Below are 13,212 nucleotides of genomic sequence, written 5' to 3'. Positions count from 1 at the left end.
GGATAGGTACTGATGCTCGGGCGCTACTGGGGAGGTCAGGGCGGAAGGGGGCGTGGCTCCCGCCGACAGAAGGGCACAGTTGGGGAAGACGGTTGCGCTCGCGCCGGGGGGGGAGCACGCGCGCTACGAGGGTCGGGATTGGACGGCTGCGCGCTTTATTGTTGCTGTGGTGCGCGCGCCAGGCGCCGGCTGGTGCCTGTTCTTACCTCAGCCTGTGTCACGCGCTCTGGTCCTCAGTCGATGTTGTCTGCTGCTGCTGCTGCTGCTGCTGCTAGTGCGGTGCGGGGAGAGCCATGGCGGATGTGAGTAGCTGCGTGTCAGCTGAGTGAGAGCAGTTAGGTTACCCAGGAAACCGTCACTTGGGGGTGCAGCGACCCTAGGCTGGGGGGGTTGAGTTGTTTGTAGGTGGAGTGTCCACCCCCTGCTGTTCTATGAGGCAACAGGGGTGGCGTCCAGGGCTGCGCCTCACCTGGGCATGGGTCCTGCTGGGGTCTGGCCTCTGAGGGGGTGTGCCTGGGAGTAGTAGTAGTGCACTACAGTACTACTACTACTAGTAGTAGTGATTCTTATTTCCCACTCTGGGAAGTGTGGGGTGTGTGGCAGATGCTGCAAGTCAGGAAGTGACATGAAGACAATCTAGACTCACCCCTTAGAGCTGAGCAGGGTCTCCTGTCTTCAGACTCTCCCTTCCCTGTAGGATTTAAAAGCCCCTTCTGCCCAACTTTGCGTATATGCAACAGGGATCAAATGTGTACACCTGTGGACTGACCAGAAGGGGGTTAGAAGGTTGAAACCCCCATCACTTATTTTGTATTTTATGGCACCTTTGTGGGGCCTGCCACAGAAATGGGACTGGGAAGAAATGGGTTAAAAGTCACCCCCCCCATTACTTGTTTTGTGTAATGTGCTGGGCTCCACAAAGGTGGGGCCTGCCACAGAAATGGGGCTGGGTAGAAATGGGTTAAAAGGTTGACCCCCTCCCAATCGCTTGTTTTGTATGTTGTGACAGGTCCCACAGGTGTCCTCACTGGGGAAAGTATGATCTGAGATTTTTCAGGGGTCCCTTCAGTGGTGCTTAACTTTTTTCCCCCCAAGAAAAAGTTTTTGTCACTTTTCCAAGAGCCCTTCTTAAGAAGTGAAAATTCATAGTTATCTGCATCTTTCCATGCAAATCTAAAAGCATTTGGAATGGTTTTCAGTGGTCCTGGTGCTTAAAAATATACTGTTTTTCTAGAAGACACCTGTGCCATTAGGTAAGCCAGCACTGTGCTTCTACCGTGGAATAATCACAGCTCCACAAAGTCAAACACTTTTTGACTTTTGATGTTTTGACATTCTGTTGCCACCCTTTTCTCAACTCTGTGATTAGAGATTGTGCTGACCCAAATAGAAGGCAAGATTGCTTTCCTAGAGTCCTATACTTACTGATGAAGCTTCTCTGGGATGCTTGTCATTGATGAATTAGTTCATTCCATTATAACTTCATGATGAGTAAGACCAGAGATTGAAAACGGTGTACCTGTTTTATGGGCCCAGTCCATTGAAAGATGGGAGCAGGTTGAATAATTGCATCTTGATGACTTGTAATGATGACTGACATGCATGTTTCATTTTCTTTCAGCAGGGCAACAGGGCCGCATTAATAAGCAAGACTAGACAACGTTTTGAGAAAGAATTTATACCAGGTTAGTACTATTTGGAACTGTTTTAATTAATATTTACAGGCCTTTGTTGCTGTTTTTATGCTGCTATTTTTATGTCCTTAATGGCATCTGTATTGTTGTAATTGTGTTTAATGTCTTTTAATTGCTTTTAATATTTTTAGTTAACTGTATTAATATACTGTATTATTTGTTGTAAACTGTTTTGAAACAGGAAAAGCCGTATAAAATTTTTTTAATTAAATGAATAAATTTACAAATAGGAATTTGGAGACTGTGGTGGCTTTGAATCCTTTTTATAGGCTTACATCACTAGTTGGAGAAGTTGTGTTCATTCCAAAGACTGATTCTTTGCACTTGAAATGTTTGAAAACCAAGAGACAAGCAATATAATAGTTAGTTGCTACAATTTTGATTGTGGGTTTTTACGTGCTGTAATCATTTATCCTGGTATTTTGCTTATCCTTTCATGCCCTTTAATTTGAAGATATTTTTGTGTCATGAATTATTTTATTTATATCTCACCTTTCTTTAATGGAATTTAAAGCACTGAATATAGAGTTCCCAGATAACCTCCCAACCAGATAAGGCCTCATTAACTTCAGTGAAGGTTGTATGTCGTTTTGTTTTCAGACTTTGCTCTGGGACCAGCAAGCCTTATTTCATCATATGATTTGTTTGCTGAGATTTTAGCAGGTGCACAGGATTGTAATAGTGTTTGCAGCTTTATAAAAACTAGGGTGCAAAATGTCTGGATTTTTGTCCACCAAATATGTCTCTGTATATTTTTGTTTTGTGTATGGTGGTAGGTATTGCCTTGCTCACTCCTGAACACAAATTTTTACATGACTACTGGTTATTGCAAAGCAAAAGATCCCTCTGCTTCAGGTTGTTCCAGCAGTTGAGTTGGTATCCGAGAAAGCAAGTGAAAAGTCTTTACCAAGCAGTTAACTAGTAGGAAAAAAGGGTCTGTTCTCTCACTTGTGCCCTTGCTTCTTTTTTTCTATTAATTAGAAAGCTGCTTGAAAGAGCTGGTTAATAAGTGAAGAGTGGTAATCAGCTGTTAGCCTAGTAGTTAGTTGTTGGTCATGGGTTTCCTCACATCCAGTTTATATTTTCACTGCTGTGATCCATCCACTTATTACATTATTATAGCTTTCTAAATCAGCCCAGATTCCCAACACATACTTCTGTCATAGATATGTGCATGAGCTGAAGAAAAATGGCTTGCTTCTGTAATAGCTGAGTACTATCCTTGTTTAAACAGGAGTAAGTCCGATTTATTTCAATGGAACTTATACACACTAAAAATGAGCATAAGATTATGCTTAAAGCTTTCTTCCTGGTACTTTGGAGATGTAGACATCCATTTGCTTCGTTGTTGTGGTAAGACAAGTTTGCGCTAACTTCTGATATGTATGCTGTTTAGTGTGCTGATTGAGAGTAAAACCCAAACATGTACTGCAGTTACTCTGGGAACTTCATAGGAATTTCCCCCCTTCATTTTTTTTCTTCTTTTCTGGTAATGTTCAAGACCTTTGTAAAAAGCTAACACTGTGGGCCCTCATTATTCACAAGGGATCCACTCCAGGACCCTCTGTGGATACTGAATTCAGCATATAATGAAATCTGGAGGCTGGAGGGCTTCAGAACTCCTCCAGATGAGCCTGGAAGTGGCTGGCACAAACCAAACTGGAATTGACTTCTAGTTGCTTCTGGGAGGTCCTCTGAAGCCTTCCAACTGAAACTCAGGATCTTCAAATACTGAAATCTGTGGATGCTGAGCCTGTGGATAAGGAGGGCCCACTGTGCTGTCCCTGAATGACTTGATTCTGTAAGACTTCTGAGACCCATTCTTGCCTGGAAGCATTATTCCTGGACCAACTGCAGTCTTGCTATTGCAGCTCTTTTTAGTTTGGCCTGGTCAACCTGCTGCTCCTCCATAATGAGGCCATGCATCATTCTGCAGCACACATGCAAGTGCTATCATTGTCTCTTGCCTTAATAGGTCTTCAAAACCTCCTTGTCTGTCACCTTCCTAAATTGTATGGTCACTCATAATTTATGCAATGATATTTCAGAGTCAGCACATAATTCTAAAATTGCATATTCTCAAAACTACCTGGAAATCCATTACATCTGGAAAATACATACTGTCTCTTTAAAAATTACAAAATACAGACAGGAACTGAAACCATTGGAGGGAGTGGCAGCTTCATTATCCAATCTCATGCTGGCTGTCAGTCATGTATTTAGTAAGTGGATTGAAATGTGCAATCACTTGCCCTATTTGAACTGTTTATTTTTTGTTTTGGTTTGCTGACCATGTGAAGTTAAATTCATACAAGTCAGCTGTCACTAAGATGAAAGGCAATGGTATATTCTAATATTAGGGAAAAGGAGCAACAGAGTGATCCTACAAGATGTGCCCTCCTACAGCCATCCTCCAGGCTGCCCCCTTTGCCCTCAGATCAGTGCCCCTTCCTCTCCCCTTTTTTTTAAGGTGCAGCTCCACCTGCCAACCTCAGATGTACTCTGTGGAAGCTTGCTGAGCTTCACCTTGCCCACTTTCCTTCTCAGTGAGGCAAATGTTGCTTCCCCCCATCCTGTGGGATCACTGTGGGTCATGGCAGCCAAAAGTGCTGCTTCTTTCATTCCGTACTGCATCCTCCTCCCTTCCCCCCCCCACTTTGCCCCAGGCCACTGGAATAATAATAATAATAATAATAATAATAATAATAATAACAGGTATTTATATACCACCTTTCTTGGTCTTTATTCAAGACTTTATTCAAGGCGGTTTACATAGGCAGGCTTTATTTAAATCCCTTATTAAATAGGGATTTTTACAATTTGAAAGTGCACCACACTGGAAGATTTTTTTTCTTTTCTCATCTGTGCCCAAACCCCAAGTTTAACCAAGCAGCAGCTTTCCTCTCTGAATGTGAGGGCAGGGCAGTTTAAGCTGCTGTTATAGCAGGTCTACAGGGAAAGGTGGCTTCCTGGTGAACGGTGAGAAGAATGAAAGGAAGAAAGGAGAGAGGGCAGGTGGGCAACTGCCTGCTTGTTGGTGGAAGCAGCAGTGGCATACCAAATACATGGGAGTGAAGCCCGCTAGAGGAGAGGAAAAGAGGCCAAGGAATGCCAACAGGCAGCTGAGAGTGGATGGAAGAAAGAAGAGGAACAGTGACAATTGTAAAGCGACTGGACTGTTGCCAAAGCAGCATCAGGTCACTAGAGGGCAGCAAATGTGGGCGACAGGTGGGGTTTAAAGACAGCAGAGAACAAAATTAAACTGTCAGCAAGTCATGGCTTGCAATAAAGAGTGTTAAAATGCAAATGGAAGCCAGCAGGGGAGGAACCAGAATGCTACCCCTGCTCCTCTGCCACCCTGGATCATGCGGCCCCCTGGATTTCCCACCAGGTACACCAGTGGAACAGAGCATCCTGAAATTCTAAGATGGTGCTACTGCTGAAGGAGGAGGAATTGTTGCTCATCAAATTGTATTTCTTGTTGAGCTATTACATAGTTGTGCAACAAGAGAGAGTTTCAGGAGATTAGCATAGTTGAGTGCAAGAAAAAGTGTCCCTCATAGATCAACTATAAGATGTCAAACTATAATTATTGTCAAGGCAGGAGGTTCCATGTTCAGTTGAATATAGGACCTTCCAGGAAAAGTGAGCCTAGCTTTGAAGGGACCACTAATGACCTGAGACAACTCTGTCATATCTTATTGTCAATTGTTAGTATTTTAAAATATAAATGATTTGAAATATCTTGGCCAAAAAGTGGGATTTAAATGCAATAACTAAGTTTTCCTTCCCAAAATATCTTTTAGTTTTAGGCATTTAAGGACTTATTATTAAAAATTTGTTGGCAAGTTATTTATTTTAGATTACCTAAGTAACCCCAGCAGTGTCTTTTCTAGTGGCTGTCTGCTGGTGTTCTTTTGCATCTTTTTAGATTGTGACCCCTTTTGGGACAGGGAGCCATTAGTTATTTGATTTTTCTCTGTAACCACTTTGTGAACTTTTTGTTGAAAAGCAGTATATAAATACTTTTTAATAATAATGTTCAATGGGACTTACTCCCAGGAAAGTGAAGTTAGGATTGCAGCCAAACAGTCTCTGGATCTTAGTGTCACATCAGTTTGCAATTAGCAGATACACACAAAACAAAGTCTTCCCCTCCCCCAGCAAATTTCATCACTCCCCCCCCTTACAAGAAAGAAAAAATGTCCCTTTCCAAAACCTTCCAGGTGTGCTGCTAACAAACTCAGAGTGCTGGCAGCTCTGCTGCAGGTTTTACTTCTCTCGGTTTTTTTTTTGTTTCTAGTGTATAATTATAACACCTCCATCCCCATTTTGGGGGTAACTGAGGTGAATTGATGTAATGGGGAGCTGTGTCCAATGGCCACAAGGATCAGGTGGAAAAATTGGCAACCTTCAGTCTCGAAAGACCATGGTATAAGCCTACAGCACCTGGTATTCCTGAGCGGTCTCCCATCCAAGTACTAACCAGGCCTGACCCTGCTTAGCATCCAAGATCAGAAGAGATTGGGCATGTGCAGGTTATCAGGGGAGCTGTGGGCCGGAAAAGTTCGAGAACCACTGCTTAAAACCTATTTTTATTGCATGCATGCAAGACATACAAAGTCCTGTACTTTATATGTAGGTGCTTTATTTTTGGAAAAACATGAATTTAATTTTTCATGCTGGTCATCTCATTGCATGAAGCTTTAGAAGAGGCCTGAACATGTCAATGTTTGCAAGGAGCACCAATTCACTTTAAAGGTTCTGTATGCATTTCAGAAGGACCTGTGTACCATGGCTCTGTGAAAACTGATCTTAAGTAGGCTTTTTTGTGTGTATTGTTGTTCTAGTGTTCAAAGTTATTGCGTAGACAGGTATTGGCAACCTTCAGTCTCGAAAGACTATGGTATCGCGCTCTGAAAGGTGGTTCTGGCACAGCATCTAGTGTGGCTGAAAAGGCCAATCCGGGAGTGACAATCCCTTCCACACCGGGAGCAAGTGCAGTCTGTCCCTGGTCTGTCTCCCTGGCTATGGGCCTTCCTTCTTTGCCTCTTAGCCTCAGACTGTTGGCAAAGTGTCTCTTCAAACTGGGAAAGGCCATGCTGCACAGCCTGCCTCCAAGCGGGCCGCTCAGAGGCCAGGGTTTCCCACTTGTTGAGGTCCATCCCTAAGGCCTTCAGATCCCTCTTGCAGATGTCCTTGTATCGCAGCTGTGGTCTACCTGTAGGGCGCTTTCCTTGCACGAGTTCTCCATAGAGGAGATCCTTTGGGATCCGGCCATCATCCATTCTCACAACATGACCAAGCCAACGCAGGCATCTCTGTTTCAGCAGTGAATACATGCTAGGGATTCCAGCACGTTCCAGGACTGTGTTGTTTGGAACTTTGTCCTGCCAGGTGATGCCGAGGATGCGTCGGAGGCAGCGCATGTGGAAAGCGCTCAGTTTCCTCTCCTGTTGTGAGCGAAGAGTCCATGACTCGCTGCAGTACAGAAGTGTACTCAGGACGCAAGCTCTGTAGACCTGGATCTTGGTATGTTCTGTCAGCTTCTTGTTGGACCAGACTCTCTTTGTGAGTCTGGAAAACGTGGTAGCTGCTTTACCGATGCGCTTGTTTAGCTCGGTATCGAGAGAATGTGTGTCGGAGATCGTTGAGCCAAGGTACACAAAGTCATGGACAACCTCCAGTTCATGCTCAGAGATTGTAATGCAGGGAGGTGAGTCCACATCCTGAACCATGACCTGTGTTTTCTTCAGGCTGATTGTCAGTCCAAAATCTTGGCAGGCCTTGCTAAAACGATCCATGAGCTGCTGGAGATCTTTGGCAGAGTGGGTAGTGACAGCTGCATCGTCGGCAAAGAGGAAGTCGCGCAGACATTTCAGCTGGACTTTGGATTTTGCTCTCAGTCTGGAGAGGTTGAAGAGCTTTCCGTCTGATCTGGTCCGGAGATAGATGCCTTCTGTTGCAGTTCCAAAGGCCTGCTTCAGCAGGACAGCGAAGAAAATTCCAAACAAGGTTGGTGCAAGAACACAGCCCTGCTTCACTCCGCTTCGGATGTCAAAAGGGTCTGATGTGGAGCCATCGAAGACAACAGTGCCCTTCATGTCCTTGTGGAAAGATCTGATGATGCTGAGGAGCCTGGTTGGACATCCAATCTTGGGGAGAATCTTGAAGAGGCCGTCTCTGCTGACCAGGTCGAAAGCCTTTGTGAGATCTATGAAGGCTATAAAGAGTGGCTGTCGTTGTTCCCTGCATTTCTCCTGCAGTTGTCTAAGGGAGAATACCATATCAGTGGTGGACCTGTTGGCTCGGAATCCACACTGCGATTCTGGATAGACGCTCTCTGCAAGTACCTGGAGCCTCTTTAGTACAACTCGGGCAAACAGCTTTCCTACAACGCTAAGGAGAGAGATGCCGCGGTAGTTGTTGCAGTCACCCCTGTCACCTTTGTTCTTGTACAGCGTGATGATGTTTGCATCCTTCATGTCTTGAGGTACTCCACCTTCTCTCCAGCAGAGACAGAGGATTTCATGCAGCTCAGTGACTATGATCTCTTTGCAGCATTTTAGGACTTCAGCAGGGATGCTGTCTTTTCCAGGTGCCTTGCCAAAGGCAAGGGAGTCCAGGGCCACGTGAAGTTCTTCTAGGGTTGGTTCACTGTCAAGCTCTTCCAGCACAGGCAGGCACTCAATGTTGTTCAGTGCTTCTTCGGTGACTACATTTTCTCTGGAATATAGCTCAGAGTAGTGCTGCACCCAGCGTTCCATCTGCTGCGCCCGATCCTGGATGACCTCGCCTGTGGCAGACTTCAGAGGGGCAATTTTCTTCTGTGTTGGACCTAGGGCCTGCTTGATACCATCATACATCCCCTTGATGTTGCCCGTGTCAGCTGCTATCTGTATCTCGGAACAGAGCTGGAGCCAGTAGTCGTTAGCACATCTCCTGGCAGTCTGTTGGACTTTGCTGCGAGCAGTTCGGAGGACCTGCAGGTTGCGCTCACTGGGACAGGCCTTGTATGCTGCTTGAGCTCTCCTCTTTTCCTCAATGACTGGTGTCGACTCCTCAGAGTGGGCTTCAAACCAGTCTGCCGCCTTGTTGGTCTTCTTGCCGAATATGGACAAGGCGGTGTTGTAAACGGTATTCTTGAAATGTTCCCATCTGTTGGATGCGTTTGCGTCGGCCGGGCCTGGAAGAGATTCCTCAAGCGCTTGTGCAAATTCCTCCACTTTTCTCTGATCCCGGGTCTTGCTGGTATCAATGCGAGGTCTTCCTTCCTTTTTCGTGTGATACAGTCGCTTTGTTTGCAGTTTCACTCTGCTGCACACCAGGGAGTGGTCAGTGTCGCAGGCAGCACCATGATAACTGCGTGTGATCTTGATGCAAATTCTATGATGACCTGGCCACCACTGTCAAGAAAATCCCTGTAAAAGAGCCATTGTTCATCCTCGGCGATTTCAATGCTAGAGTTGGTGCTGATAACAGTTCATGGCCCACTTGCTTAGGTCAGTTTGGCACTGGGAGGATGAACGAAAATGGCCAACGCCTGCTAGAGTTTTGCTGTCATCACGGTCTCTGTGTCAGCAACACATTCTTCAACACAAAGCCCCAACATAGAGTCTCTTGGAGACATCCAAGATCAAAGCACTGGCACCAGCTCGACCTGATCCTCACCAGACGCTCCAGCCTTCCCAGCATCAAGATCACACGCAGTTATCATGGTGTTGCGTAGACAAGAGCTGCACAAAATTTTGAAATATTGTAGAGAGTTTTTCTTCAGTATATTTTCATCATCATAACACTTTTGTTTGAACTTGCTTTATTTGTTAGTTGTTAATTCTCATGTTTTGTAATGCTGTTCTTATTTCATTGATTAGCAAAAATAGATAAATATGATTCCAGAGATGTGGAGAGATTGCAGCAAGATGATACTTGGGTTGATAATTTTCTAATATGGCGAGATGATGTTGTAGATGATACACTGAAGATGATTGATGAAAGCTTTCAATGGAGGAAAGAATATGCAGTTCATGGTAAGATACCTCATATCTAATATAGTATTTTATACTTTTTATTGGATTATTAATTATGCCACCTGTGTCTACCTGGTAGTAATATTCTCATACTCATTGTTAAAATTATTATAACAAAAGTCTAAAAAATTTATTCTTGTCCTTGAGAATGTCCCTACAATGAGCAAATGTAGCAAGTTGATGCTCATCAAAGGAGGGCTAGTGGGAAATTAATTTTGTAAATGCTTATAAATCCAGTTATACAGAAGTAGTAGTGCCATCAATACTGTGAACTACCTATCTAATCCAGCATTGGTTTCACAGATTCTCAGCTCTATCTCTGTTTTATCTGTTATGGCCATTGCTATTTCATTGGAATGAAAAGAGATTCTGTAAGTACATATTACTGTGAAGAGTCTTGGTGAAAATCCCTATTTCTCATGAATTTTGGATCTTTGTGACACCCCATAACCTTCTTTGTTTTGGCCTTGGTCTTTTAAAAACCTTCTGAGTCATCTAGATGTAGTAACCCAGTATCCCTTTTTTCTGCTGCTGACCAGCTTTTCTTTTCTGTTTGACTGGTAAACATAAAACTTGGCTTTTGAGGCAGACTGTGAAACAAACTGTTTCCCCCAGAATAGGAAGTTCAGGAACCTAGGTGACATGCTTACCTGCCAGCATCCAGTCACACAGTTGAATCCTGATTAATATCACAGGTTATACAAAGCGGATGCATTTGCGCATGGCTGATATCAGGAGCATTTGATGCTTCATAACGAGCTTGCTAGCTCCCCTTACTGCAAGTGTGGATGCTAGGACCAGGACCCTGAGTAAGGATCAACATAAGTAGGTTAGAGCAGTGGTTCTCAAACTTTGAGGAAGTTTTACTCCCTCAGTAAGTTCTTGCGGGGGACGGGCTAGGGCAGCGACGCGATCCCCAGGATCGTGATGCTAAGGAGGGTGAGGGGGGTGCTTGTGACTTTATGAAGACAGGGCTGCAAGAGGTGCTTGGAGCCCTGTGTAGCCCTCTGCAGCGCTCCCTGAGGCTTGGAAAGTTCTGAGAAGGTGGGCGTAAAGCACCTCGGAAGTGCTTTGCACCTGTTTTCTCCAAATGTTCCAAGCCTTCGGAGCACTGCAGAGGGCTGTGCAGGGCTCCCTGCACCTTCTGCAGCCCTGTCTTCATAAAGTCACAAGCACCCCCCTCGCCCCCCCCCCATATGGTTTGTCAAGTCAACCTTTATTAGGCATAAACATTTGGTAGGTGAAGACTCTGTACGGAAACCGTAGAGAGAATATAAACCTAAGTAATACACAGATATATGTATATGTGCACACCTACGTGTACACACAGATACAAACGTACAATACATTTTACATACAAACATGTAATATTTAAAACAACAAAACAATCAGTTACTCTGCAGATATTGCCAAAGATGTAATGTACTCAGTGATTACTTGCTACAGAAAGCTTGGCTCAATCCCCCATATGGGCATGATCCTAGGGATCGCTTCCCTGCCTCTCCCCTTCCCCCACCCCTTAAAGGGGGACCTTTCAGCATCCTTGCCATCTTCTATTGCCCTCCTAGCTTTTTTCCTTTTGCTAGTTGAGTAGAGTCTTGAATTTATTCCTTGCATTTCTCCCTCCTTTGTAGTGTGGTATGTGTGTTCAGTTTTTAATAAACAGCTTTTACTGTTAAGATTTACCTGCCTGGTCTCCAATACTGAGTAAGCATTTGGGTGGGAGTGGGTTACCCCATGTACTCAACCGCTTGTGTTCTACTACTGCTTGGTTTTAAAAAGAAGTCCCACTCCTAGATTTTGGGGTGCTCCGGGAAGAGGCATTTCCATGCTGCCTCCTGTCTGAACTTTCTAACTTTGGGTGGTAGCAATGAAGACTACCATTTCCCCAGTCCAATCCCAGTTAAACACACCAAAGTGTCAGGCAGCGAGGTTGGTGTCCTTGCTGATCAGTAGATACAACACCTGTTTTGCCCTTCGTCTTCTCTTGCAATAATAAACTCCTTTTCAAGTTCAGATAATGTGTATTTGTACATTGCCTTTCTCTTTTACAGGATGTCAGTGTGGTCCCGTATCTAAATTATTTGTTATAGTTAACAGAAAATGATGACTCTTATTTCATATCAACAGGTTATTAAAAAACACAATTTTGTTTTCTCCCATTTCAGTGTAGAATTTTGGAGGCTATTATAGGATGATTGATATGACCTTGTAAAAATCTTGCTTTTCTACAGACTTGACGGAATCTTCACTTCCAAAGGAGATATTTGAACCTGGTGCCGTTTATCTACATGGTTATGATAAGGAAGGCTATAAAATATGTAAGTCGGATCTTTCATTTCAAGTATTTATTCCTTTGGTTAAAAATGCTGATGTAATTTTGCTTTCAGAGTAGAGCAAGCCAAACCTCAAGATACTGTAGAATATGGGGGGGGGGGGGCTTGTATCCATGAATTCAGTTAGTTGCAGATCGGGTCCGGCCATTCCTGCACGCTCCCTCTCTAGAGGTGAGGGGAGTAGTCCAGAAGGGCTTATGAGTTCAGCAAGAGAAATAAAGAAGTCAAGTTCACAGAGAAACCCAAAGTGATGTTTTTAAGGCTTTATAAGTTAGTGGGAGGTCCATGGAAGTACTAGAGGGTTTCTCTGGGCCTCCCAATGCCTTAGAAGTCATTATAAACTTCACTTCTGATAAAATCAGAAGAAGCAGTTGTTTTTTTTGCCTTTTAGGCCATTCTCAGACCCACAGCAGGCAGTCCTGTGTGGCCCCTGCAGGCTTCAGAAGATTCTCTGGAGGTGAGGGCCACGCAGGACTGCGTGGGTGCATGTGGGGTGCATGTGGGGGGCCCCACAGACCTGATCCATAGACCCTGAAACCGCGGATATGGGATCCACGGATATGGTGCAGGTCCCCCTGAATGTCTTGTTCTGTTGGTGATCTCTTTGAGATTTAACCCTACCATAATGGTTGCTCATTCTTTCATCCTTTGATAGACCTTTTGTCTCATTGTTTCAGTCTTTCCACTGAAATTTGCATCATTATGCAAGCATTCCCTGCTTATTCAACAGGTCAGGGACTAGAGTAATGTCAAAATGTGGAACCCAGTCTTTTTTAGCTTACAGATGCAAACTGGCCACCGAAAAACATAATTGTGTTAGAATAAATGGGCATGGTTCTCATTTATCTTAATGAGAGGTACATTGCACCCTGAAATGAATGAGAGTTGCCTTGAACCCTGAACCTATCATTTCATTAGGAAACTGGTATTTGCTCAAACCGTATATAAATTTAGTTGTGGTGTTAGCTTTTTATTACTAGAAAGTCCCTTCGTAAAGGGAGTAGCTCAATCAGAATGTTTTCTTTTGCCTTGACAGCATTTAAAATCCAGATGCTCTCTAGAGAAATAATAAAAAAATAACAGGATATATAGAAATATTCTTTGTAATTTTACATATTTTCCTTAAAATATTTACTTTATTAGGATTTAGAA

The 13,212-nt window shown here is 44.0% G+C and overlaps 1 protein-coding gene across 4 annotated transcripts in view; it reads left to right on the top strand.

The window, feature by feature from the left end:
- The first annotated feature begins 260 nt into the window (after window positions 1-260).
- The window catches only part of MOSPD2 (motile sperm domain containing 2), a 35,331-nt gene continuing 22,379 nt past the window's right edge, over window positions 261-13,212 (top strand). For 2 of the 4 annotated variants that reach the window (XM_066619818.1, XM_066619817.1), the window contains exons 1-4: window positions 261-302; window positions 1,622-1,685; window positions 9,569-9,724; window positions 11,959-12,045. In XM_066619818.1, coding sequence (XP_066475915.1) covers window positions 294-302; window positions 1,622-1,685; window positions 9,569-9,724; window positions 11,959-12,045 — 316 coding nt within the window. In that variant the 5' untranslated portion in view covers window positions 261-293. The remainder of the gene's footprint in view (window positions 303-1,621; window positions 1,686-9,568; window positions 9,725-11,958; window positions 12,046-13,212) is intronic. The other 2 variants (XM_066619820.1, XM_066619819.1) reach the window with 1 other exon arrangement.

The sequence above is a fragment of the Tiliqua scincoides genome, chromosome 3 (genome assembly GCF_035046505.1).
Source record: "Tiliqua scincoides isolate rTilSci1 chromosome 3, rTilSci1.hap2, whole genome shotgun sequence".
Lineage (NCBI taxonomy): Eukaryota > Metazoa > Chordata > Lepidosauria > Squamata > Scincidae > Tiliqua > Tiliqua scincoides.
Note: the sequence above shows the minus strand (reverse complement) of the source record. Positions and strands in the feature narration are given on the sequence as shown.